Raw genomic sequence first — 27,620 nt, 5'->3', positions numbered from 1 at the left:
CACCCCCGCTTAATTGCCAATAAAACAGAAAGCACCGCTCTCCCTGGGAGCCTGGGAAGAATCCTGCTAAATCCTGTTTCAAGTAGGTTTGTGTTTTTGTTTTGTTTTTTCTGTTTGGGATTTTGTTTTATTGATCAGGAGAGAAAGATTCGTTTTCCTTTTAAAGAGCTAACTTGTTAAGTGAAAGTGCCCTGCCCCCACAGGCAGCAGAGACCATGAAGAGGTCAGGAGGGCTGCAGAAAAAGGAGTAATGGAGAAAGTCTGCCCATTGGGTCACACGGACTATAACGGGCACTGCTTTCCGGTTGACAGCTCTGTCCAACATTCAGGCACAGGGCCAGGCCTGTTAGCCAGCCACAGTGACACACACTGACCATCACCATCAGGTGACAGGCAGGGCTCAGTGCCTCCACCGACAGAGGAGGATCATGGGAACAGCCACAGCCTGAGTGTGATTCCCGACTCCATTATGAATGTTCTGTGTGACCTTCAGGGAGTCATGCCACCTCTCTGAGCCTCAGCTTTCCCATCTGCAAAGTGGAGCCAGTGTTAACAACCTGACAAGTTTCCAGAGAAGATCAAATCAGATGAACATATATAAAAAGCTTAACACAGTGCTAAGCCCATTGCAAGCACTCCAAACTAGCAGCTTTTAAAACCTCTAACTGTCATGAACATGAGGCTGGCTACACAAAGCTTGTGCCTTCCAAAGGAAACAGGGGCCCCGGTTTGTCACGCTCTGCAGTGAGCTGACTCAGCTCCTAGAATTCCGGAGACCACTCCTTGGGAACATGACCAAAGACTCAGCTTTGTCTCTCTCCATGTTATTAGTTCCTAGATTTAAGATTCCTCCTTCAGATCACTTCATATTCCCTTTATCACAACAGTAGCAAAGGCTGGCAAGTAGCCCCAAATAGGTGGATTGCAAAGTGGGGGTCTGGCAGATGCCCCGAGTTCCCGAGGGAGCAGAGGATGTGGAGAGTGAAGCATCATGGGGTGGGTGAGTGTGAGTGTGTGAGTGTGTGTGTGTGTGTGTGTGTGTGTTCCTGTGAATGTTCTTGAAGTCCCAGTGGGGAGAGCACACAGCATCTCAGCTGACATTTGCAAACAGAGCTAAATTGAGAGGTGTCACCTTCTCCAGCAAGGTCAAAAGACTCAATGCACGCTAACCTAGAGAGGTGAGAATTGCAGGCAGCAAACAAAATTCGCACTGCCACTTGGAAACCTGCCAGCTGCTACAATCAGGGTAAAAATAATTGGAAGACTAAGTCAGGTGTAAATCAGATGCTCTAGCACTGAGTGGAGGTATGGAATTCTGTTTTCTAGTCCTCTTCTTCCTGAGCCCCCTCCTGCCTGGGGTTCCCGGACATGGTATCTGCCCAGTGTTCTAGTGGCCGGCCAGCCCTGTCCCTTTCCCTGGCTTCTCATTCCCTTCGCAGGCCCTAGGGCTTGATCCTTGGCACTCTGTTTCTCCCCTCTAATAGTGTATTCCCTAGAGGGTTTATCCTTTCTTGGGACTCATTGTCCCCCTCCTCAAGCTCACTGCAGCTAAGCACTAAGCTAGAACCTGTAACCCAGAAACCTCTCCGCCCCGAGTTCCCCAGGCTCACAGGCCACCTTCTCTTGGGTACTCCTGAGTAAGCCACTCTTTCACTGGCTTATTCCATCAACTATTCGATGAGTACCTGCCAGGCACTGGACTAGGGGGTAGGGCTAGAGAAGGGAAACTTACATCCTGTTGGCCATTCTATTGCAAAGAAAGGACATTTTTAACAATTAGACCTTGTGAAAAATATATGAAGAATACAACATGGCCCAACATGGACAAAATCGAGGTTTGAGGGAGGAAAAAAACTCTACTCTTTATAAAATAAGACCATTCTGAGCCCACGGTGTTGGTGCTAAGACTTGAGGGTGAGCAGGACCTAGGTATGCAAACAGTGGGGAGAGATCATTCCAGAAGGATGGACCAGCATGAGACAGGCTCTCAACAATGCCTTTGCAAAATAATTTGATTTGTGTGGGGGACATGAAGTGGAGGGTCTCCAATTTGCTGATTGCCAAGCAGAAGTTAAAAGCAAACAGATAGAAGTACTGTGACAGAAAAAAAAATGCTTCAGCCAGACATCCAAATAATTACCTAAGTTGTCCCAACCCTGACACTTATCACCAGCCCTTCCTTTGAACGTATGTAAGTAGAAAAATAATGAGAACGTTATTTTGTAATTACCCAGCATGAATTACGGCTCTGAGAGGCTATTTCCAGGGGTGCTTTAGTGTAATTATTTGGGCATTAGTGGAGCCTAATTTAATATGACAGTATCAGAGCAGAGAAGTTCTGGAACAAGGCTCAAATTTCATCTTGGCATTCCTACCACCTGACTGGAGAGCCTAATCCTGTTAAGACTCAATTGCTTTCTCTATGAAATGGGAACAATAATTATGCCTTCCCTACATCCCAGGAGAATTGGAAGAATCAAATAAGGCAACGGATGTAGAAAGGCTTTGCCAACTGTAGAGCACTGTTCCTGCGAGGGCTCACTCTTCATGTCTTTCACTGATGTTAAAGAACCCCTTTGGGTTGCAACCAACAAAAGAAAACCGAACTCAACCTGGTCTAAGGAAGAAAAATACACTGGCCACAATAACAACAACAAAATGTAGGGTTAAGCAGCTTTAGATACAATTTGATCCAGAGACTCAAATGGTACCCTCTGTAACTCAGCTCTCTCTCCATCCCTCAGCTGTCTCTACTCCCTGCCGGCTTTCCTCCTAGGCTCTTCATGACGACTAAGTGGTTCTCGACCTATAACCTCCCTCGGTTCAAATCCAGCAGGAAAGAGAGATTGCTTCTCTCTCAATAGTTCAGGGGAAGTCCTGAACCTGATTCTCGCTGACCCAAATTGGGTTGTGTGACCATGCGTACTCTGACCACCGTGTCCAGGGAGTGAGAAGAGCCATGTCTGAGTCATATGCCCAACTCTCAAGCACGACATACACAGACCGAAAGTGGGGGAAGGATAGATTCCTAGAGAAACCAAGGAGAGGATGAAAGGAAGTTAGGCAGCAAAATGGCAGATGTCCACTCCACCCCCATATCCTAAATCCCTTGCCAGGAAACCCCCAGGTCAGTCTTCAGGGGCTCAGGACCAGCAATAACTAAAGACCAATGTGATTACAGACCGATGTGATTACAATGCGAGAATGGAACACAACCCTGCTTGACAATCAAGCCCTCCAGAGACTCACAGTGCCGAGCCTTCTGTATCTCCACAGTCCAGCTTGTTCTCAAGCGTCTCGTCTTTCCTTTCAGATTCAGTCTGCTTCTTTCGAGCCCAGGCTGAGCGCTGACAGGCTGCAGCTGCTGCCTGAGAGGACCTGTATTGTGGAGTTTCAACCACGTCTCCTTCAAGTTGTGATTCTGTCTGTTAGTCAACAATTCTATAGCTTTTCTAGCCCTGGCTTCTCTCCTGCTCCACAGCTTGTGTTTGTTTGTTGGGTTTTCGCAGGTATCAAGGCATATAAAAGATGCCGTGGAACACAGGGCATGATGACTGCTTTCGGAGGTTAGGGGCTGATTGCAGGATGTGTAGCAGGTGGGAGGGGAGCGATGGAGAAAGCTTTACAGAGGAGGCGTGAACTGAGTGTCAAGTAATGATGAAGAATTTGCTAGAACAAGAGGAGAGAAGGTTATTGCAGGCTTGGATCGTTGGATCCAAAACTATTTTGATCTCTCTTTACAGAAAGAAAAAAGAAAACTTTTCTCAACCCAGAAGTTGCAAACCAGTGGCCGGCAGACAAATCAGGCTAACAGATGTGTTATATTTGGCCCACACAGCATTTTGTGGCATTTAAATCAGTTGCCAACATTTAAAAAATGGTGAGATTTTTTTTACATAAGGATCTGGATTGCCAGCTGCTCTTAAAAGCTCAGGAGCTCTGGCAGCCCTGAACCTGAGTCCCCATTGGGGTAACAATTGATTGAGTTGAGTAGTAACTACCCTCTTGAGGCAGGGCAGGGACCACACGACCTGCTTACCTCCATGTTTTCCTATGTCATCACATGGCCTCTGTTGGTATTAGAGTTTGTGACCCGGTCTCAACCCAAACAACTGACTATTTACTCTTCAGGTCATCTCCCATTATTATATCATATATCATATCATATCATGTCAAACAATCTAATCTGATTACATTATTCCCTTACTTAAAAATTTCTAGTAATTCTCCAGATCAACAGAACAAAGTCTAAACACCCAGTGCAGACTGGGTTTATCTCAAATACTCCCCCTACCTTATCCACAAACTCCCAAGCCCCATACCCTCTACTCTGAGTGTTCACCCTTTCCTAATCCTATTTTTTTCCCTGTGTACTCTTAGCATATACTGTATATGTACTCTTAGCATAGACTCTTAGACTGTATACTCGTAGCATATACTGTCCCTCCCTAACTCCCCCTGCTCTCCACTGGCTAATGTCCAGGTGAGAGGTCCCCTCCTCTGTACAGACCGCGCTGACTCCTCTAGGTAAAGCTGTCCTCTGTCTTCAGGGATCCCAGAGCGGCACTGTGTTCCTACCTCGGCTCCAGCACCTGCCATGTTTCTCTCTAATTATCTGTTTACATGGTTGCCTCCTCCACACCCACCCAGACTGAGATCCTTGAAAGCAGAAACCGTGACTGATTCATCTTTGTGTATTCAGTGCCTGTCTGTATACCTTGGCAGCTATCAGATACTCAATAAATTCTTGTTAAATGAATGAAGAAAGGAACACACACACCGGGAACAAATTGGCATGTGTTCATGGAATTTGTTAAGGAATGTCACACCTCAGCAATTGTAATGAAAGACATCCTTTCCACTTCTGTCTACTCTAGCCACAAGGAAGCCTTCAGTTCTCTGGATCCCTGTAGGAACAGTAGTTTACAGTAGATCCTAAGTGACTTATTAAAGGAAGCGAGGAGGAAGGTCCTATCCCTTAGGTATTGACCACACAGAATTACAGAGCCAGGTCAACACTGACCTTTCTAGCCCCTGGCAGCGACACACACAAAAGCCCTTAAAGCTGTGGTTCAAGGCCCAGCACCAACTCTTGTCCAAGCAGACACTAACTCCCAGAGAGAATGCCTAGAAAAAGTTATCACTTTCTCACCCAGCTCCAGCCACATGTGACCTTCCTGTGCCTTGAAGACACCAAGCACCCTCCTGCCCCAGGGCCCTTGCACTTCCTATTCCCTCTGCCTGGAATTCTCTTCCTTGTGTTTACAGGGCCCAGTCCCTTACTCTATTCAGATATAAGACCATGTTTAAGCTTATTAGAAAAGTCTTTCCTGATCAACAAAGTAAAACCATAAAAACGCCCCTCATGCTTTGCCATTCCTTTACTCTGCTTTAAGGAAGAACTGTAGGGACCAGAGAAAGACAGGGCTTGACGTCACCAAGCCTCTCTCCTCTTCATCTGTCACATCTGTTTTTTCTACTTGGTCCCATCCTTTCCTTTCTGTTCTTCAAAGAAGAGTCACATCCTTCAAGCTTATAACTGAAAGCAGAAGGGATCTTTCCTACTCATCCCAGTGAGAATAATCTCAGAGAAATCATCTGATTGGCCTAGTCTGTGTCACGTGTCTATCCCTAAGCCATGACCACGCAAGGAGATGTGTGTTCTTATTGGTCAGGTAGGGGTCTGACCCCAGGATTGGTTCTGATGGGGTCTTTGTGATTTGGTTCATCCCCCAACCTGTCACTGTGCCCAGAGGAAGAAATACTCACCTGCCCAGGCCTGGGGTACATGCCAATGTGGAACTGGGAGTGGAGCGAGCTCCATCTTAACCGTATAGTTAAGAACAGGTGAGGGGGAAATCAAGGTGCAATTGCTCCCCGAAACACAGGAGACAAATGGACATTGGGCAGACGTGTATCAGATGTGTGATTACGGCTTCACAGTTCCCAAAAACACTTGCTCCCATCCTTCCTTTACTGCATTAGATCTTCACTCCAGTTCTGTGCAATTGCCCAAGCATTATTAGCCCCAGGGTGATATTCAAAATACTGAACAACTAGCATGACGTGGGCACTGGTCAAGTAGATCAGACCTGTTATCTTGGGTGGTCGTAACAAGATACCATAGACAAGATATCAAGACAGCATGCTTTAGCATGCAAAGTGGGCTGCTTAGTGGGTGACTTATCAACAACAGAAATTTATTTCTCACAGTTCTGGAGCCTGGCAGTCAGAGATCAGGGTGCCAGCGTGGTTGGGTTCTGAGAAGAGCCCTCTTCTGGGTCACAGACTGCTGACTTCTCATTGTATCCTCACATGGCAGAAAGAACTAGCTAGCTCTCTGGCCCCATTCATGATAGTTCTACCCTCCTAAGCTTCCTACCTTCCAAAGCCACACCTCCACATACCATCATAACGAGGGTTATAATTTCAGCATGTGATTTTGGCAGGGACACAAATGTACAGTCCATAACAGGACCCCAGCGATGAACCAGTGGGACGGGCACCAGCTGTGAATCACCAGCCTGACTCTCCTCATTCTACAGCAGAAGATACAGAAGCTAAGAGAAATGTTTAGGCTGTATCCGGGCACATGGTGAGTCGGTGGCAAGAACTCAAGACCCCTGGCACCACCCTAGGCCTCTTTCCACTGTCCTAAACTACCCCTGTATCCTCAGCCATCAGGGAGGTGAAGTGAGGCAGAATAGAGGGAACCAGACAAGAGTTGCTATTATGATCCCAGCCTCTTGGAGGAAGAAGCCAGCATGCTTTAGCACACAAGGCAGGCTGCTCACTGGGTGCCACAAAAACCTGGAAAGCAGCATATGCCAGACAGCAAGGATGGGGAGCAGCCAATGGGATGAGAGTCTGCAACCAGGATGGCAGATGCCAGGAGGGCTGCAGCTATTCTGGGATGAAAGCAGTGGCTGCTCCATCACTGCGGCCCCGCCAGTCTCTACTTCCCCAGGGTGGTGGGCAGACCCTCACCCTCACTCCAGCTCCTTATTGATTTAGAGCCTGAGACCTGAGACTTCAGAGCCAAGCAGTCAGGAAGGAAATCAGCCCCTTACAGAGAAGAACGTGATTAAATATCATCTCCAATCATGATAAATGCTTAGTCATTGTCCTTATTAGAACTCTACAGTCACCCAGCCTACTCAGAACTCATCTGGCGCAAATGCCCCATGTTATTAGATAACGAAAGTAAGAGCCCGAGAGGGGATATGATTTGCCCCAAGGTCCCACAGCCAATTTGAAGGAGCATTAGACATTGCCTGATTTCTCAATTCAGGATTCCATCAGCTGGGCTGGAGAGGTCACTGATGGGGAGGTCCTCCAACTCTCGTTTTGGGGTCGTCATCCTTCCACTTCAAGAGGCTGGTGGAGCTTCACCTCCATGCCCCCATTCCTCCAATAAGGGCCATGCTATAGCTGCAGGTGTGAATTCCTGCTACAGCCCCTCTTCCGTGCCCTCGTGTGCTATACTGAGCACCACACTATGCAGAGTTGGGTCCCTGGATTCAGAGCCTTAGCAGCCCAAAACATCCAGCCCCTTTTCAGCTCTTTGGGCCAAAGTCACCTCCCCGGCAGGAACACCTTAGTCCAGATGTCTCACCTAGAAAGAGAGAAAACAAAAACAACGGGTAAGAAAGAAATTGCTTCTTTTTCTGCTCCTAACAGGACCCACCCTTTTTTCCATTGGCCCCACATTTTCAGCCTGGGTGGACAACAAAGAGCATTTCATGCCACGCCATCATTCCTACGATGCACAGTGTGTGGTTGGCTCACAGTTTCTGGACACACCAAAGTTAGAATTAGGCTCTGCCGTTGACTGGGTATGGGACCTGGGCAACTTACTCCACCTGCCTGTTTTCTCATCTGTAAAATGGGGGCATGACGGTATCGACCTCAAAGGGCTGGGAGGTTTCAATGACATAAAGGATATAGCTCTGTTCCTGGGATACAGGCAGTATTCAGTGCTTTTTAGCGGTGGGCTGGTGGCAATGCCCCCACAATGTGAGGTGAAGGAGGGATGTCACTGCACCCACTACTACCTTCCCTGCTCCTCTTAGCCTATCCCAAGCCCCAATTCTGCCAGGAAGCCTTCTCTGATACTCTCATCTCTCCATCAGTTTCTCCTCTCAGAACCTCCGTTCCACAGCCGCAGCTTAGTGATGAATTAAATTCCATGTCTAATTATTCTGGGTTGCTGGTAGTCTTGTTTTTTCATCTAAAACCCTAAATTTCTGCCAGGACAGACCAATGGGGTTTCCCCACTCCCACCCCCACCCCAGACAGTAAAAACCCAGGCCCAGTCATGTAGAAGTGCTGGAAAAGTTAGCAATTAGGTGAGTGAATAGCCGATTGGTTGCTTTCATGGGAATAGACTATAACCGTCCGTATCTGTTTCATATTTTGCTCCTATGATCTGTAAGGCTTTAACATCCCAGGGCACATTCGTGAGACCTGGGAGTGAGACCTAGAAATCTGTCACGTAAGGGAGCCCCAGTGTGTCTTGTTTATTACCCAAATGAGGGAAGGTTAACATCACATGTAGATCACTCGATAGCTGATGAAATGCTCTTAGCACTTCACTGAGCAATGAAGCCCCTTTTTCCAATTTCACAGAGGGATACCCAAGCTCAGAGAGGTTGGGAGACGACCCCACACTCACAGAGCTGATATGGAGCGTCAGGGATGTGGGCCCAGTGCTGCTGGCCCAAGATCTTGTGCTGCGTCCTCTCCACCAGCTGCTACATGGGGAAGCCGCGGTAGCATTGCGCCTACCTGACCACGGGTGGACTCAGCAATCCCCTCCCCTTAACCAAGCAGGAGCCCACCACAGTGGCTGCTGTGCTCAGTGTGTTTCTCTAATGCCAACTCCACTGGAGTATAAGGAAACAACACAGTTTGAAAAGGCCATCCCTGTAACAGACCTCAGGGACACTGTGGACGCCCATGCTCACCCAGGCTCTGTGTGCTCACGTCCGGAGCAGACCCGGGAGAGGAAAGGTGTGCCCAAGAAGGCGGATTCCCTCCCAGCCACTCACCAAAATGATGAGCCTCTGATACACTTTAGGGATTTTATGGGAATGTTCTGTTTTGACCCTGTGTGATACCCAAGAGAATTAGTCTCCCCATTTAACAGAGAGGGAAGACTGAGATTCAGAAAGACAGTGTCAACTTGGGCTTTGGAAGGAGAATAACCAGGTTCTTTTTCTGCTGTGTATGAGTTGTGGGACCCAGGACAAGTTACTTAATTTCTCTGCTTCTTAGTTTCCCTGTGTGTAAAAGATGGGGCTGATATTTATGTTTCAGACTTTTTCAGGGATTTTAAAAGATGGTGTATATAAAGCACGGAACAGAAACTTAGTGTTTAGAGTGCCAGCCATAAGCTCTTCTACCTAATTGTTGTTACTTTCACAAATTACTTAATTTATCGGGGCCTCAATTTTCTTTAATCTGTAAATTGTGATTTAAAAAAAAGAAGTCACACCCCCTTCATAGGGCCGCCGCCGTAAGAACTTGATAAGACAACCCTTGTAAAACACTTAACCTAATGCCTGCACAAAGTAGGGGTTCCATAAGTGTTAGCTATGCATTGCCATCCCCAGAGACAGAGCCAGAAAATGACAGAGCTACAGCTCCAACCACAGACTTCTGGTTCTAATCCCGCAGCCCCTGGGGGAGGGTGAAAATGGTAAGGAAAAGAAGAAATCAGCAATGGTGGCCTCGCTGACACCAGCCAGAATAAACCACTCCAGTTGCAGTAGTTTTTCTATGCCTGAAACCAGGTGCACCTTTGGTGGTGCACCTTTATCCGCGTGGACAGGTAAGACAGAAAGAGAGGGCACAGGTCACAAAGGTGGTCATGACCTCATTGCAGCTCTAGGATATTTCCAGGCAAAACTTCACTTAGCAAGTCTCACTGGGAATTGTACTATAAGTGAGACTCACTTCCCAGGGCCTCACTTCCCAAGCCCACAGCTTTTCCCAGTCCCAGCCTCTCATCTCTTCTTCCTTAGATACTGCTGCTCTCCTTTTCCAGGAAATCCGGGCAGGATCTGGGCTCCCTCCCACCATCCTCTTCCCAGAATTCTAAGGATGCCTGGGAGAAGCCACTGCCCTGAATGAATGTGTCAGAGGCATGATTCAGAGTCAGATGCTAGCAATAGGAGCTGCTCCGTGGTCTGGCTGGGGAGTCCAGGGCCCACTAAGCGTGTCTGGACAGCATCAGAATCACAAACGGAGGAGACTTTAGCAGGACTGGGCCCCAGCACAGCAGGTACCCACCAAGGAAGAAGTATGTAGGGAACCAGACAGGAGAGAGTGATGCTCTTCAAAGTCAAGGAGTTTGTATTCACTATATATATATTCTTTTTTTTTACGTTTCTCTATAGAGGTACAGAAGAGAGGGATAAGATGTCAAGAGAAAGTCACAGGAGATTTCTCAGCAGAGCGTTTTCTATAGGTAACGACCAGAGCAGTGCCATCAAGTGCTGTAGAAACTCAGCTGTAAAAAGTGGATACTTATGTCGGTCATTACTGCAGCATGATTTTTATAAGCCCACTACGTACGTCTTATTGTCCTCTCGATTCGTATTCAGAGGACTCAGGAGAAATAATGTTTTTCTTACTGTTGCCTCTTGGTTCATTAAAATCTATATTTCATAGAATGAAGCTAGTTATCTCACCTGAGAGATACAAGACTATAAAAGCATCTAACGGGTAAAATGACACGACAGCATGTTAAGCATAGCTTACGGAAGCATAAAAATATTATCTAATAAAGGTAACATCTGCAACTAAACAAAATCAGGCAACGGGCTTATGAAGCATACCACCTTACAGGGCAAAAGGGGGGGCACAAAACGAACCCGCTCAGCCAATGCATGGCGTTCTCAGGGAGGCCCACCAACCCCACGCCCCGTAAGCATAGAACCCTGCTTTTACCTTCCCCAGACCATCCTTTATTCTCCCTTTGAAACACTTGGTATCTTTACAATTATTTAAGATCCTTTGTCTCTGGGTCTCCCCCCGCCCCCCGCCCCCAAGCAAGGACCTTGCTTGTTTTCTTGACTGCTGTGTTACCAGTGCTGAGCATGGTGCCTGGTGCATAGTAAGAGCTCAATAAATATTTGATGGCCAACTTATGAGAAGGCCAACTCTTTCTGAGTCCCCTTAGCTAGGCCAGCTGCTTCCACAGTCCCTTCGTCTGAGACTGGATAACAGCCAAGTGGTCAGTCTTCAAATCTTTCAAGCCCAGATTCCACCCCTTATGAGCTAGGAAATCTCAAGCAAATTACTAACCCCGACCCCTGTACCCTGATTTGTTTTCCTTCACAGCACTTATCATCACCGGCCATGTATCTGTTTGCATGTATGTTCATCATCTGTCTCCTCCAACCAGAGAGTAAGCCGCAAGAGAGCAGGGACTGTTTTGTTCACTGCTAAACAAGGGGACAGCCAACATGTGCACCCATCAGCCATCGTGGGCACTGACCAGTCAGATGGATATTGGGCCCATAGTCATACAGGTGCACGTTGTCTGTATATCAAACGTGGCTGTCGTCCAGTTCCTGGGACAGGGTCTGGAGTGTATAGTAGGTGCTCAATAATGAAATGTATTATATCAATTTGTAAGAATTATGTTTATGGCATTTCTTAATGTATTTTGCATGGATTATTTCAAATCATTTATGTTTAAAATCTATTTTTCCATTACATTTCTTTCCTTTCGCTCTGATTTTGTTTTATTATTTTTCTGCTCAGGGAAACCTTGTTGTCTTTCAACGTTGTGTATTCGACAAGAGCCATTTTCGCACTAATGACATTCTCTATTTCCTCAACACACAGAAAGATCTCTTCTCTCCACAGCTGGGATAAATGTGCTTTCTGTTCTCTTCCTGATGTGTATTGTGTTACTGTTTGCTCCTCCCTTTAATTCTCTGGACCAATGTTTTCAAGGTATAAAAATGAAGCACAAAATAAAAATCACATGATCATATCAATAGATGCAGAAAAAGCATTTGATAAAATCCAACAGCCATTTATGATAAAAACCCTTAAGAAAGTGGGAATAGAGGGATCTTATCTCAACATAATAAAGGCCATATATGACAAACCCACAGCTAACATCATACTCAATGGGGAAAAGCTAAAACCATTCCCCCTAAGATCAGGAACAAGGCAAGGATGCCCACTATCTCCGCTTCTATTCAACATAGTTCTGGAAGTTCTTGCCACAGCAATCAGACAAGAAAAAGAAATAAAAGGCATCCAGATTGGTAAGGAGGAAGTAAAGTTATCATTGTATGCAGATGATATGATACTATATATAGAGAACCCTAAAGACTCCACCAAGAAGCTATTAGAGCTGATAGATGAATTTAGTAAAGTGGCAGGATACAAAATTAATATTCAGAAATCAGTTGCATTTGTATATACCAATAATAAAACATCAGAAGGAGAAATTAAAAAAACAATCCCATTTACAATCGCTCCAAAGACTATAAAATACCTGGGAATAAATTTAACCAAAGAAGTAAAAGATCTATACTCAGAAAATTATAAGACACTGATGAAAGGAATGAAGGAAGATATAAATAGATGGAAACACATATCATGTTCATGGATAGGAAGAATTAATATAGTTAAAATGTCCATACTGCCTAAGGCAATATACATATTCAATGCAATTCCTATCAAACTGCCAACATCGTTTTTCACAGAAATAGAACATATAATCCTAAAATTTATATGGGACCATAAAAGACCCCGAATAGCAAAGGCAATCTTGAGAAATAAGAACAAAGTGGGAGGTATAACAATACCTGACTTCAAATTATACTACAAGGCTACAGTAATCAAAACAGCATGGTACTGGCATAAAAACAGACACATAGATCAATGGAACAGAATAGAGAGTCCAGAAATAAATCCACGCCTATATGGCCATTTAATCTACGACAATGGAAGCAAGAATGTACGATGGAGTAATGACAGTCTATTCAATAAATGGTGCTGGGAAACCTGGACAGACACATGCAAAAAAATGAAGTTGGACCACCTCCTTACACCATATACAAAAATAAATTCAAAATGGCTTAAAGACTTAAATGTAAGGTCTGAAACCATAAAATACCTAGAAGAAAATATAGGAAGAAACTTCTCAGACATTACCCGGAGTAAGATTTTTACTGATATACACCCTCGCGCGAGGGAACTAAGAGAAAAAATAAACATGTGGGATTATATCAAACTAAAAAGTTTTTTCACAGCAAAGGAAACCATCAATAAAACAAGAAGGGATCCTACTGAATGGGAAAAGATATTTGCCAATGATATATCTGATAAGGGATTAATATCACAAATCTATGGAAAACTTACTCAACCCAACTCCAAAAAAACAAACGATCCAATTAAAAAATGGGCAGAGGACTTGAAGAGACATTTTTCTGAAAAGGACATACAGATGGCAAACAGACATATGAAGAAATGCTCAACCTCACTAACCATCAGAGAAATGCAAATAAAAACCACAATGAGATACCACCTCACCCCAGTCAGAATGGCTATCATCAATAAATCAACAAACAACAAGTGCTGGCGCGGATGTGGAGAAAAGGGAACGCTTGTGCACTGTTGGTGGGATTGCAGACTGGTGCAGCCGCTATGGAAAACAGTATGGAGGTATCTCAAAAATCTGAAAATGGAACTACCTTATGATCCAGTAATTCCACTCCTAGGTATCTATCCGGAGAAATCCAAAACTTCAATTCAAAAATCTCTATGCACTCCTATGTTTATTGCAGCACTATACACAATAGCTAAGACATGGAAACAACCAAAATGCCCATCGGTAGATGACTGGATTAAGAAACTGTGGTACATTTATACAATGGAGTATTATGCAGCCATAAAGAAGAAAGAAATCTTACCATTTGCAACAACATGGATGGATCTAGAGAACATTATGTTAAGTGAAATAAGTCAGACAGAGAAAGATAAGTACCATATGATCTCACTTATTTGCGGATTCTAAAGAAAAGAATAAGTGAATGAACTAATCAGAAACAGTTTGGGAGACAATGAGGAAAAACTGAGGGTTGCTAGATGGGCGGGGGGGTGGGGGGTGGGGGGGAGGGTGAGGGGATTGGAGGGCAGTCGGTGACCACAGGATGGCCACGGGGTTTGAAAATTAATCTGGGGAACGTAATTTGGTGGTTACCAGAGCGTAAGGGTGTTGGGGGGTGGGGGATGAGGGTGAGGGGGATCAAATGTATGGTGATGGAAGGGGAGCTGACTCTGGGTGGTGAACACACAGTGTGATTTATGGATGATGTGATACAGAATTGCACAACTGAAATCTATGTAATTCTACTAACAATTGTCACCCCAATAAATTAAAAAAAAATAAAATAAAAAAAAATAAAAAAAATAAAAAAAAATAAAAAAAATAAAAATGAAGCACAGTGCTGAGGCCTCACTAACATTTCTTACACTAACATTGCTTGCAACATTGTGGGGTTGCTTCCCATTTTATGTGTTCTGTATTCTGCTGGTGAGAATGGCTTTCTCAAAGTCTAGCCTAGCAAATGATCATTTCCCAAAGCACAAATATTGAGTAATGCCTCTGAATGATTTCCATTTCACAACATATTGTTGATCTTTTAGTCAGGTAGGTCCACCGTCATTACTTTTGAACATGTCCATCATTTTCTTCCTTATTTGCATCATTTGTGCATTCTTGCTCATTTTCCCCCAGCTGGCTTTCCCTACCAGTTCACCAAACTCTGTTAAATACTTCATTAAATTATTATAATGTACAAAGCAGAGTTATCTTTTCTATGTTTAAACTTTCCCAATAACGGGAGAGATTAGCTTTCCATTTCTCCCTATATCTTCATCCGACTAAGGTTTCATAATTTTCTCTGAACAAATTTCTTAGGTGGTAGATTAAAGTAATTCTCGTGTATTTAAAGGTTTTCTGTCATTGTTACAACTAATTTACCATGTATGTCAAGAAATTATAATAATAAAAATGATTTTTCAATTCATTTGTATTCTCTAACTCTTAGATTAATTTCTGCATGTTTTCCCAGTAGAGTAAATTCTTGACATTCGTGATTAAATAGTCATAGTTTCAATAACTTGCAAGAGACTTTGAAAGGCCATGATATGTTATATCATTTTGCTGGACTCAGAATTGAACTGTATTGCTAAGGAGAGTAGCCAGCCACCCAGCAGGAGGGCAATGCTGGATATCATACATCCGTCACCCTTCCCAACCCTTTCCCTTGGAAAGTCACCGTGAACATTTGTTCATTAAAGCTTCTGAGAAATCTTGTGACAAATAAATTTGTCTCATTTTGCTTAACTCAATATGTCTTAGACTTATTTGAGAACAAACATTTTTCTCATGGCACCCAGTGTACCATGAGACACCAGTCTGGGAAACAATGGTTTAACAATTAACTTATAGAATGATTATGGGTCAAAAGTCATTTACAAGAGTTCTGCCCTCATTTAACCTCATTTTTACAGACGACATTACATGCAATGATAATGTTCTTGAGTTGGGGGTCTTCCAAAGTTTTTGAAACTTACCTTACACAAGAATACATTCTTGTTGTCTCTGCAAATGTGATAGTTTCCTTTCCTCATTTCTCATGTCTGTGCAATTTGCTTTCCTTGCTGCGTAACTATTTTAGCAATTTTACTTTATGTTATTTGTTCATTTAACAAACACATCTGTAGTGCTCACTGTATACTATTCTAAGTGCTATCAATAATGACTCATGTAACCTAAACAACCTCATGGGTTAAGTGCCATTATTATTATTATCCCAATTTTATAGGTCAGAAAACTGTAGTTTCAAATGGTGATGAGGTATTCTTGCCTAGATCCTATTTTTTTAAGGAAAATACAACAAATATTTTCCTTTAGTCATGTTATTGGTTCTAATTGTGAATATAAACTTCATATTATGTAAAGGAATAAAACCTCCATTCTTTTTTATTTGTTTTTAATGCATGTTTAGTCAACATTAAATAGTGAAATATGCTGATTACTTTTCTTAGCCTCCATTGAGATAATGGTTTCTACCATTTTTCAGTTAATATTAATAAGGTATTATACTAGCTTTGCTTTACTGAGGCCAACAGTCCTTTTTTATACTGGATTATGTATTTCAATGTGTTGTGTTTTCTGCATTACGATTTTATTTGTTAGCTCGTAAATGAATTGAACAATCATTCCTTTCTTTAAGGTGGGGGGGATGCAAATCATATTTACCTCAACCAATTCAATATAAAAATATTAAGGAAGTGGTTCCCCTATGACCTTGCACTAGACACCGTATGACATGAAAGATTCAAAATGAGCATAAAATGAAAGAGGACAGTGAGAAGGGAAACAGATCTTCTCTGGCCATATAGGGGGGGAAAAGCATGTTAGAGAAGACAATGATTTTGAGAACATTATAATTGCCCAGGATCTGTACAACTTAACATTCATTTCCTGTTACTCTATTTCAGTTTCCCCAAAAGACCTAAGATATTACTTAAATAGAAGAGGCCCCAGATCAACTGAGTGAACGCACGACAAAGATACCTCTGTAAAGGCAAAGTCTGATTCCATCTTACTGGAGGATATATGTCTACCATCTACCAAGAGCCAGGCACACAGTAAGTGCTCAATAAATAATTATTTATAAAAGACATAATTATTAAAAGAAAGAAATGTGGGCGGCCAGTTGGCTCAGTTGATTAGAGTGCAGTGCTCATAGCACCAAAGTCACTGTTTCGATTCCCACATGGACCAGAGAGCTGTGCCCTCGACAACTAGATTGAAAACAACAACTTGACTTGGAGCTGATGGGTCCTGGAAAAACACACTGTTCCCCAATATTCCCCAACAAAAATTAAAAAGAAAGGAAGGAAGAGAGAGAGAGAGAAAGAGAGAGAGAGAGAGACAGACGTGAGCCAGCCCTTTGACCAAACCAACTGGTCAGGCTGGTTTTAAAACCGCAAGGCAGCTAGAGACTTGTTCAATGGGTCATCAAGAAAAGAGGTGTTGCAAAGACTTCACCCTCATTTGAAGTCAGTCTGGGGTGGGAGGGAGCAGGACGCTTGGAGAGATGGGAACAGGACAGCAGACAGAGTCCCTGGAGCCTGGAGAAAGATAACAGGGCCACAAGGTTTCCTGGCAGCTTCTGCTTCCCTAGAGACAGGTCTGAGTGTCTCTATGGCTCCAGATACCACACCTGGATCTGGCAGTTGGCCCTTTGCATCCTGAAAGCTCTCAGAGCTTGTAGGGTCAGGGCTTAGCGGCAATTAAGGAACACAGAAAAGGTCTCACGTCCTATAACTGTCCCTGACAAGCCCTGAGCCAATCCAGTCAGTCACCTGGTACCTGATGACCAAAATCCATCAGTCTCAGGGAAACAGATGTTATACATGGACTGAATAGATGTGTCCCATCAAGTGAGGAAACTTGTCACATCCAGTTCTCTTTTTCTTTCCGTCCTTATTCATATCTTCATGCCCCCACCCCATTTTCTCCACTTCCCCCCCACCTCCCACTAAGTCACTTTCTCCATTCCAAGCCCTCTCTCCTTTCCCTTCTGGGTCTGATGCCCTGAAACTACCTCTGCTCCATCTCAGATTCCACTGGACCCCTTGCCCTCTCCTCCTTCCCGCTCCGCTTTCCCTGCCCCTGCCCTGTCCTGTAGACACCCCTCGCCCCTTCTTCCCCTGCCCTATCAGTGGGATCCTGTGCACAGCTGTGTGTGGATTCTGCAACTGCTTCCTTCTTTCCTCTCTCCTCTTGGCGGGGTCCATAGCCAGCGCTCCTGTTGCTCAGAGATGTGGAGGCAGTTGCTAAGAGACAGTGAAACGTCAGTACCTGGCCCTCGAGGAAAAAAAAGGGAGCGAAAAAGGAAGAGAGGAGGGGAAGAGAGGGAGGGAAGGGGAGGGAGGGGAAGACCTGGCGGAAGCCACAAACCCAGCAGCCTCAGCACCAAGCTGAGTTTCTGGAAAAAGCATTCGGATTCTGTGAACTTTCTTCTAAGCATCCTCCCTCTGATTCTCCCTTTGGGTAAAAGGAGGGAACCGGCCCAGGGACCACAGGACTGGTATCTACGGAGGATGCTGCCCTGGGATCCAGAAGCCATGGAAGAGGAGAGGCCGGGGGAGGGGACGAGCCGGGGAGGCAATCTGTTCTCCTGAAGCAGAAGCGGGGATTCCAGCGTGAGGGAGGGAGCCCCATGTCGGCTGCAGATTGATGGCTGTGTCCTTGGAACATAGTAAGTGGCTCATGAGGGCCTGTGGGAGTGCAGGCAGAGACCTTGGGGCTGAGAAAAATGAGTCTGGATAAAGGGGAGCTGGGGTGGTTTCCCAGTGAGGGGGATTGAAGCTGGAAGTAATGGGAAGACAGGCAGTGCCAGACGAGGGGATGGAGAGGACAAATGAGGACAGCAGGTGGGCACCAGAGAAGCGAGGGTCCACGGAGGGTACAGGGTGGATGGCAGGCTGAGCCACTGGGTGTGTCATCCCACTCTGTCCCTCTGCCTGACCAAGTGTGGGTGTGGGCTCAAGCTGGGGCGGGGGGGGGGGGCTGCGGGGAAAGTGGAATGTTTGTAGGAAAGGATGGTAGGATTTAGGGGTGTGCAGTGGGGTGAAAGATGGTGGGGGCAGCCTGGAAGGGGGATCTGCAGGAGTGCGTGTGCAGAAGAAAGCGGGAGAGAAAACAGGAGGAGTGAGAGCTGGGCAGGGCAAGATGTGTTGGAGTCACGGGAGAATAGTGTGTGAGGGGGGCTGGGGGGAGAGAGAGAGACAGAGAGATGTTAAGAGGGTCTGAAAGGCATGTGATCGGCCAATGTGCATGCATTTTTTCTTAGAGAGTTGTTCAAGGGTGGGGTGTTTGGTGCTAACGGGGCTGGGGCTAGGAGAAGAAGAAAATGCTTCCAGCCCAGGACAGACTTAGCAGGATGACTGCAAGTAGGGGTGGGAAGGTTCGTGGGTGACAACCACGTGAGGGTGGGTCTGAGCACACCCCTTGCCACACCTGAGAGACAGCACGCAAAGAACTTTGTGGTTGGTGGCAAAGAGGAGGGAGGAAGGAACCTAGGAGAGGGGACAGTGGGCAGGAGAGGGCACTGGATTTCTCTGCCTGAGTGCTTTCCTTGTTGACAGAGGGAATTCTGCCTCCGCCTGCTGCTGAGCACAAAGCCAGCTGAGATGCGCTGGCTTGGGCAGTCACCAAAGCTCCTAGCTGACCCCCATCCTGCACCACCAGGACACATGACTTTCCAACCTCAGCGGCCCAAACAGTGGGAGTCACTTGGGGTCCTCCCCTCCCTGGGGATTTCAATAGACACTGAGGCTAAGGACTCAGGCTTTCAGGAGGCCCATGGAGATCCACTTCACCCCGGGATCCCTGCGTAAAACGCCCACCCCAGGACCCCCTCGGACACGAGCCTACTTGGCCACCAGGAGAATGGCCTTGGAGACCTTGAACACTGGAGACCCAGATGCAGCTCTGGCCTCCTAATCAGTCGCAGACTTGGGACCGCGCTTAGGGTTTTTTCAGATGTGCCGGGACCTTTAAACAGCACCGTTCATGTCCTTCCCTCCCCACTCCTACCTTTCAGACACAGTACAGAGAGGAAGCGTCAGCAGTCATGGGGGACAGGGACACAAAAGATCTACAGGGATTCCAAGACCTGCAGGCAGCTGGTTCAGCCCCATCCTCATCTCCCTTTCTCAAGTTTTGATCATCTTTGCAGACCCTGAGGGACCTCAACTCGTTATTTGCCACCTAGGCTCCAAAGGGGACTTCCTATGGCTCTCACCTAGGGAGCCTTGTGCCACTTAGAGGCTCCAGGGAAAGGCTTGAGCCATGACACCACCTGCTCAGAAGCCCCACCCTCCAGGGCTCTGTCCCCTGATGTAGCTGCCTTCCTGTGCCACTGACTCTTCATTCCATGGACACAGCCCCTGCCCCAATGCGCTCCCTTCAGCACTGCTGTTGCCAGCTGCCTAAGATGGGTGACACGTGGTCCCAGCTGCCCTGGCCAGGGCCCCCCCACCCAGCCATGCTGCTGGTCTCCCTCCTCTTGACAGCCGGGGTGATGCACTCAGACGCCGGCACCAGCTGCCCCGTCCTTTGCACGTGCCATAACCAGGTGGTGGACTGCAGCAGCCAACGGCTATTCTCCGTGCCCCCAGACCTGCCAATGGACACTCGCAACCTCAGCCTGGCGCACAATCGCATCGCCGCGGTGCCGCCCGGCTACCTTACGTGCTACATGGAGCTCCGTGTGCTGGATTTGCGCAACAACTCCTTGATGGAGCTGCCCCCCGGCCTGTTCCTCCATGCCAAGCGCTTGGCACACCTGGATCTGAGCTACAACAACCTCAGCCACGTGCCAGCCACCATGTTCCAAGACGCCCATGGCCTGGTGCACATCGACCTGAGCCACAACCCGTGGCTGCGCAGGGTGCACCCACAGGCCTTCCAGGGGCTGGTGCAGCTCCGAGACCTGGACCTCAGCTATGGGGGCCTGGCCTTCCTCAGCCTGGAGGCCCTCGAGGGCTTGCCGGGGCTGGTGACGCTGCAGATCGGCGGTAACCCCTGGGTGTGCGGCTGCACGATGGAACCCCTGCTGAAGTGGCTACGGAACCGGATCCAGCGCTGTACGGCTGGTAAGGGAAGGGGCGAGACTGGGCGGCCATGGGGAGGATACTGTCCTCTCGGAAAGCAAAGGCCCCAAAGAAGACAGAGGAGCTTAAAGATCTTGAGCACCTCCTGTGTGCCCTGATCTGTGCTCGCCTCTCTGTACACCAACTCTTTCACTCCACAAGTATTTGTTGAGTCCTTGTTCAGCAGGCGAGGCGCAGGGGGACCCATTTGTTAATGAAACAGACGCAGCCCTTGCTTCTGTGGCACTTATGACCTAATGAGGCAGACAGACAGTAAACAAGTAAGAATAGCTAATAATAGACAATGTTTATTGAGCTTTCACCATGATCTAAGAACTTGCTATACGTGATCTCATCGAACCCCCACTTTTATTATCCCCATTTTGCAGATGACGAAAATGAGATTTAGAACAATGACAAGAGTAGCCCAGAATTGCTCATTTAGAAAGTGGCAGAGCCATGGATAAAAACTGCGTTTATTTGACTTCTAAGCCTATTTACTTTTGTACTAACCGTCATGCTCTGTCCTAAGCATAGTATACATTTTAGCTCATTTCATCCTCACGTGAATCCTAATGAGCCCCCTCCCCCACTTTACAGAGGGGGAAACCAAGGCACAGAGAGGTTCGGTAACTTGCCCAAAGTCACAGAGCTGCTAAGTGTTGGAGTCAGGACTCAAACCCTTGCCGTCTAGCTGTCCTCTGGCTGTATCCTGAAGAATCAGATTCTAGGCTAACAGGAAGAGTCAGAGCCTGAGTTCTGGGATTGCCAAAGGGCCTCTGCAGAGTTCTGCAAGGTTTGAGCATGAGATGGAGAGTTGAGAGGAGAACCTGGGATGGGACTTTAACCAGCCAATCCCAACTGGAGTTGGACTGGGGGCCTGAAGGAGCCTGAATCATGCAGGTTTGATGGGCCCTGGCCTCACCCTGTGGTGCCCAAGCCTGGCCCAGAGGCAGGCACTGCTCAGCTGAGGCCTTCCTCACCAGCTGTCCTGCGTGGCAGCACTGAGCCTTGGCACAAGCCCCCAGCAGTAGAACGACAGGAATAGCTGGAGGCACTGTCCCAGGGGCTTTCCCAGAGCCTGGGCTCATAGTGTGTTCAGAAGTGGTGCTGAATGAGGTATGAGGGGGAGGAGGACTGAGTGGGGAGCCCAGGACCAAAATAGTTTGGGGGAGGGAGGGCTGTGGGTCACGATTCCTGTGTTTCCACAGAACTGTGGGAGGACTTTCTCTGGAACCAAAATAACTGGGGACTGAGATGGGGCAGTGGTAGGGGGCCTGGGGCAGGGGGGTGCTGCCTGGAGCAATCTCCCCACCTGCTCAGCCTTTTCAGGCTGGCTCTCCTCCTCTCTCTTCTGGGCACTGAGGACAGAGGGGCATTCTGGGGTGCTAAGCTCCCACCACATCTGGGCTCCTCTTTTTCTGAGATCTCTGAGGTTCCTGCTGCCCTTCAAAAGAAGCACAGACTCCCAGTGAGCAGGAGAGGGGTCTCAGATCCCACCCGTACAACCTTACGTCAGTACACGGGAGGGACTTGAGCTCCAGAGAAGGAAAGCATCCACAAACCCACACTGAGAGAGCAAACAGGCCACAGCCAGAAACCCAGGTTCCCTGTTCCTCCAAAGAACTGTACACCACACCACACTATGCATGATATTTTCTCTTGGGGGCGAAGAACTAAGCAGTGTAGGAAGAATTAGGCAATCCTCTTCCCTTTGTCTTTTTCTGCTCTTCCTCTATTTTCATGGGATTCCTGCTACTATCCATGGTTTTTGGAGACATCTCAACACAGAGAAATATGAGGGTGTCCCTGGGACATAACTCAACTTCAAGAGTGATTCTTTGACTTACGAGAGAGTTTTGTCAGCCCCCGGCCAGGCTCCCATCTGGCACTCCGGCCAAATGCCCTCAGTGCCTCCTCTGGTTGGTCTACACCAATTGCCTTCAGTGTCCCCACATTTCCCAGCTTCGTATTGTCTCACCACCACCCCGGTCGTACACACAATAGACTTGGGAGTTCAGCATCTTCCAGTTCCGAGATGGTCAAGGCCAGACACAGACTTTTACTGGGCAGAGTCTGGAGGACTGTGCATACAGCCTACGGGAACCACCCAGCCTGGGGTTTGGGGACGGTTGCATTCTTTTTCAGACTCCCAGTTCTAAGGAGAATGATGCTCATTCATTTCTCACAAGAGTCAATCCAAATTCATTTTATTCTTTGCCCTCAAAAACTACAGAATGAATAAATACTATTTTGCACCATATAATTTAGAAAACTCCTTCCCAGTGACCCTCCGAAACAATTAGGTAAGATTACCCTGTTCTTATAGATCCCCTTTCTTCATGAGAGCCAGAAAGGCAAAACAAAAACTTGGCCAAGGTAAGAGCTTCATTTATATTAATCCACTGAACGAAGGACTGGCAGAACTGCTGCCTGCATGCCACTCTTACTTCCAAAGCAGAATACAGTGAAACCACTGGCAATCATCAAGCATTTGTACACGGGATCCCGGAAGAATGAGGTGGGTCCGTCAATGATGGAGCGAACAGTAACACTCTGAACAATAACTCCTACAGAAGTCTGTGTGCAGAATATGATCTCCACTGATCTGTTTGGAGAAGCCAACATAGGAAAATAATAAAAGCACACACGTACGTAGTACTTACAATATACCAAGAGTATATCATTTATATATGTTAACTCGTTGAATCCTCACGGTAACCCTAGGAGATAGGTACTATTATTATCCCCATGTTACAGATGAAGAAGTCAAAACACAGAGGGGTTAAACAGCTTACCCGTGATCAACTAGAAAGAGACGGGAAGAGGGGGATTTGAACCTAGGCCAATAGCTCCAGAGCCCATACTCTTAACCCTACAATTTGTGTATCTGGAAAAGCCACATGGGGTAGTAGAAAGACCCAAAGCTTTGGAGCTGGACAGTCATTCATTCTCATATGCATTTCACAAGGATTCACTGAGCACTTACATGGACAGAACATGATTCTGCTGCAAAGGATATTATGGGAAGTGCTTATAATCAAGGGAGCAAGAGTTAGACAACAAACAAGTTGTCAGTAATAAATGCTATGGAGAAAAATTAAGCAGAGTAGGTAAGATAGGGAATGCCTAGAGAAAGGTGAAGTGGGGCTTGCTATGTTATGTAGAATTATAAGGGAAGGCCTCATTAATAAGGTGATATTTGAGCAAAATACCCAAGAAAGTGAGGGACTAACCTGTGCAGAGATTCAGGGGAGAAACATCCTCACGAGGGAACAAATGCAAAGGCAACCCCTCCCCACCCCAAAATGGGACATGCTCGGAGTGATGGAATAATGATCAGGAGATGTGCGTGGATGGAGCAGAGTGGAAGAGGTAGGGAGGAGTCCTTACAGCTCCTGGAGAGTAACTTGGCTTTCATTCTGTGGGAAGATAAGAAGCCAGGGGAGGGTTTCAAGCAGAGAGTGACATGATGGGACTTCAGGTTTGAATGGATTGCTCAGCCAACTGTGTTGAGACGGTTTAAGGGCAGAAGCCCCAAGACCAGTTGGAAGGCTATTGTAAGACACAAAAGTCCCAGTTCTACTCTTATTAGTAGCTATTGGACTTTAGGCAAGTTACTAAACTCTCCTAGCAGTGATCTCCACATCCATAAACATATTTACCCTGAGGGCTGTTGAAGGGACTACAGAAGGTAAGTAAAAAAATTGGCACAAAAGAAACTCAATAAGAAACTCAACTTCTCCTGGGTGGGGTGGGGGCTCTCCATTCCATTCTCTCTCCTCCAGGCACCTCACCCTCCCTGGGTTCTGTGTTGCAGATTCTCAGCTGGCTGAGTGTCGGGGCCCCCCTGAGGTTGAGGGCGCCCCCCTCTTCTCCCTCACTGAGGAGAGCTTCAAAGCCTGCCACTTGACCCTGACCCTGGATGATTACCTCTTCATCGCGTTTGTGGGTTTTGTGGTCTCCATCGCATCCGTGGCCACCAACTTCCTCCTGGGCATCACAGCCAACTGCTGCCACCGTTGGAGCAAGGCCAGCGAAGAGGAAGAGATTTGACGTGGGTGCCTGACATCCCTCCATGCTACCAACCGCCACTACCACTGACCACCAGACACCCTCCCTGGCTGCCCACTCTGGTCCCATGGTGCCCTGGCCACCTGTCATGGCTCAAGCAAGGTCAGGAAAGTACTTTTGATGAGCTTCTTCAGCGAGCCAGGCGCTGTGCTAGAAACTGGCAATGTTAGATGAATCCACCTAATCCCTGCCCTCAAAGCACTTCCTTTTAACAGAAGAGAGAGATTTGGAGACTCATCCCTTTTAGATGATTTGTCTGCACTCTGAGCACAGAGCTACGGAAGCCCAGAGGAGGGGTCATTAACTGTGCCTCGAAAACTCCAAGAGAATTACAAGAGTGGAAGTGATTCGTGAGCTGAGTCATCAAAAACTGTCCACTTTGTCAAGTAGATGGAGAAAGATGGACATACACAAATGACAGAGGCTAGAATATCCTTGGAATGTTGAGAACCTTGAACAATCCCTGTGACTTCAGTGTACACAGGGGAGTGGCACAGGACCGGAACTTTCCCTCTGACACCCAATCTGTCAGCACTTGGGGCTGCCCACCATTGCCTCTGGAGGGTGAGATGACCTCCATGCCAGCCCCCGTGGCCTCCTTCTACCAGCAGCTACCAGGTGAGACCACCTCCCAGGGACTGCCCCCTATACTACATTGCCAGTTGTAGCCTGCTGGCAAAGTCCCAGGTAGCAAGCTAAGGACTGACACCTTCAGAGCCCTTTCTCCACCCCTGTCTCCTGCCTCCCACTCTAGCTTTGGCTTCAGCAGAAGGCCCAGCCAGAATCCTGGCACTCTGGGACTCCTAATCTCGTGACTGTTCTTGCCGCAGTGCTCACCCCAAGGGATCTCACCAGGAAAGTGCACTGTGCGCTACAGCCCTGTAGCATGATGGGATAGGACTGAAGGGGAGATGGTCATCACTGTGGTGACATAAGATGATTTGCTCTTGCTTCTAAGCAACTCACTCATTTGCATAAGGGTGAGAGAGCCATTAACTACCAATGCCTTGCCGGCACCAGGCACTGTGATAAGCTCTCTCCACAGACAATTCCCTTTGACACACAACAATCTTTTGAGGTAAGTCTTGTCGTTCCAGTTTTACAGATGGGCGATGAAGGCTCAGGGAGGTGAAGGTCATGTGATACTTATGAGCAAAATTAGTCTGTGCTTTTTTTGACTACCCCACCTAAGTTGGGGGACATCACAGCTCCCTCCAAAGGCATATAAATCCAGTCAAGTAGTGCTGGTGACGCTCCTGAGAAGAGCCAGGCACTCTTCCATCTATGGACTCATTTATTTCACTTCTCACAGCAACACTGCCTGGTGGTTATTATTCCCATTTTACAGATGAATTAATTGTAGAGGGCTGAGACTCTTACCCAAGGTTATCTGGATAAAGTGTAGAAGGAAGGCAATAGGTGGCTCCATTCAGGGAAATTGTGTATAATCAGTCAGTCAAAAGTCAAGCAACTTCATGTGCACAATTACCATCATCGTCGTCGTCATCTTCACCGTCAGTGTCATCGGCTTCATCATTTCCCTGTGTTTGGTCAGCACTGGACGGCTCATGAACTGCTTTGGCATCATTCTCCTTGACTCTTCACAACCCTGCATGGGAGGCAAACCAAACATCATTACTTCTATTTTACAAATGGAAAAATAAAGACTCGAGAGTGGATGTGCCTTGCCCAAGCAGCAGGGGTGGGACTCAACTCCAACTCAGTTTTCTTCCCAGTGCTGTCCCAGATGCTTGGGAAAGAGAATGCCTGGGACAGCTGGGGAGTGGGATCTTCAGACTCCGCAGCCATGAATATCCCAGTAGATCAGCTAAATAAAGGGTGTAAAACCTAACTGCTGTCCAGATTTAGATGTACTTACAGTGGGGAAACTTGCAGCCTCTGAAACATAGAAGCAGCCCACCCAGGTAACATCTGAATAGGAGTCATCTGTCTTGCAATGTGTAAACAACGCATTAGAAATGGTGGCCATCTGAAAAATAAGATTTGGGAAAATAGGAGAGGAAGCTGTGTTAACCCCTCCTACTCAAGCCCTGCTGTGTTGGGTGCCTGAAAAACACAGGGTGTCTGAAAGCTGTGGGTGAGAAATTCTACACGATAGGGGAAGACTTTAAGGCACAGTCCAATACATTGGCAAGGCTGGCTGAGATGGGAATGAAAACATGGGTTCTCTACCTTGCCCCCAGCTCCAGCAGGCTTGCATCATCCCATCCTCCTGGCAGGCCTGAAAGAATGAAGGAGAATACCATTTCACCTTCCAAGCAGTCTTCCCTTACTCATGCTCCCAGAGCTACTCAACCAAAAGAGTGCCCAGAAACTTTGCTAGATCTGGGGTACTTAAACCTTATGTCACCTGAATCTCATTTATAACATCCAGACCAGAGCCCTGCTCCTGTGACTTCTAGAGCATAACTGTGCCCGCTTTCTTCTTCTGCTGTGTCCAGGGACCGCTGGATGGGGGCTGCTGTCCACCCATCAAGCTGTCAGGGACACCTTTGTCCATTTCTTCCAAAGCTAAAGTATTTGAGGATGAACTTATAGAAATAATAGTCCTGATACAAACAGTTAAGTGTCCCATAGAGGGACACCATATGCATCTATGATAATCTCCTAGAGATGCTTGTTTGCTGAAATATAGTTAGTATATTTTAAGATATGTACTCTTTTTTGCATAGAGCTAGAACCAAACAAGACACCAAATGCCCCCTTGAGATCCAATGTCCTTTCTAATGAGACTATTTAGTCCCCATTAATGGCAAACCTTTCTGAGTAGGATACATGACTTTTAAAGAACAGATGATTCTCCAGCTACTAGAAGGTCC

General features: G+C 46.7%; 1 protein-coding gene across 2 annotated transcripts; it reads left to right on the top strand.

Annotated features, from left to right (window-relative positions):
- Positions 1-18,000: 18,000 nt before the first annotated feature.
- On the top strand, positions 18,001-26,980 carry LRRC55 (leucine rich repeat containing 55). 2 transcript variants are annotated; one of them, XM_033121901.1, is made up of 3 exons: positions 18,001-18,308; positions 19,656-20,709; positions 24,527-26,980. In XM_033121901.1, exons 2-3 carry the CDS (start codon positions 19,989-19,991, stop codon positions 24,760-24,762), a joined length of 957 nt encoding a protein of 318 aa, XP_032977792.1. In that variant the 5' UTR covers positions 18,001-18,308; positions 19,656-19,988; the 3' UTR covers positions 24,763-26,980. The 2 variants fall into 2 exon arrangements, with proteins under 2 accessions (XP_032977792.1, XP_032977791.1); XM_033121900.1 differs by having other exon boundaries at positions 19,198-20,709.
- Positions 26,981-27,620: the final 640 nt, after the last annotated feature.

The sequence above is a fragment of the Rhinolophus ferrumequinum genome, chromosome 11 (assembly GCF_004115265.2).
Source record: "Rhinolophus ferrumequinum isolate MPI-CBG mRhiFer1 chromosome 11, mRhiFer1_v1.p, whole genome shotgun sequence".
NCBI classification, from domain to species: Eukaryota; Metazoa; Chordata; class Mammalia; order Chiroptera; family Rhinolophidae; genus Rhinolophus; species Rhinolophus ferrumequinum.
This window is presented reverse-complemented; position numbering and strand designations above follow the sequence as displayed.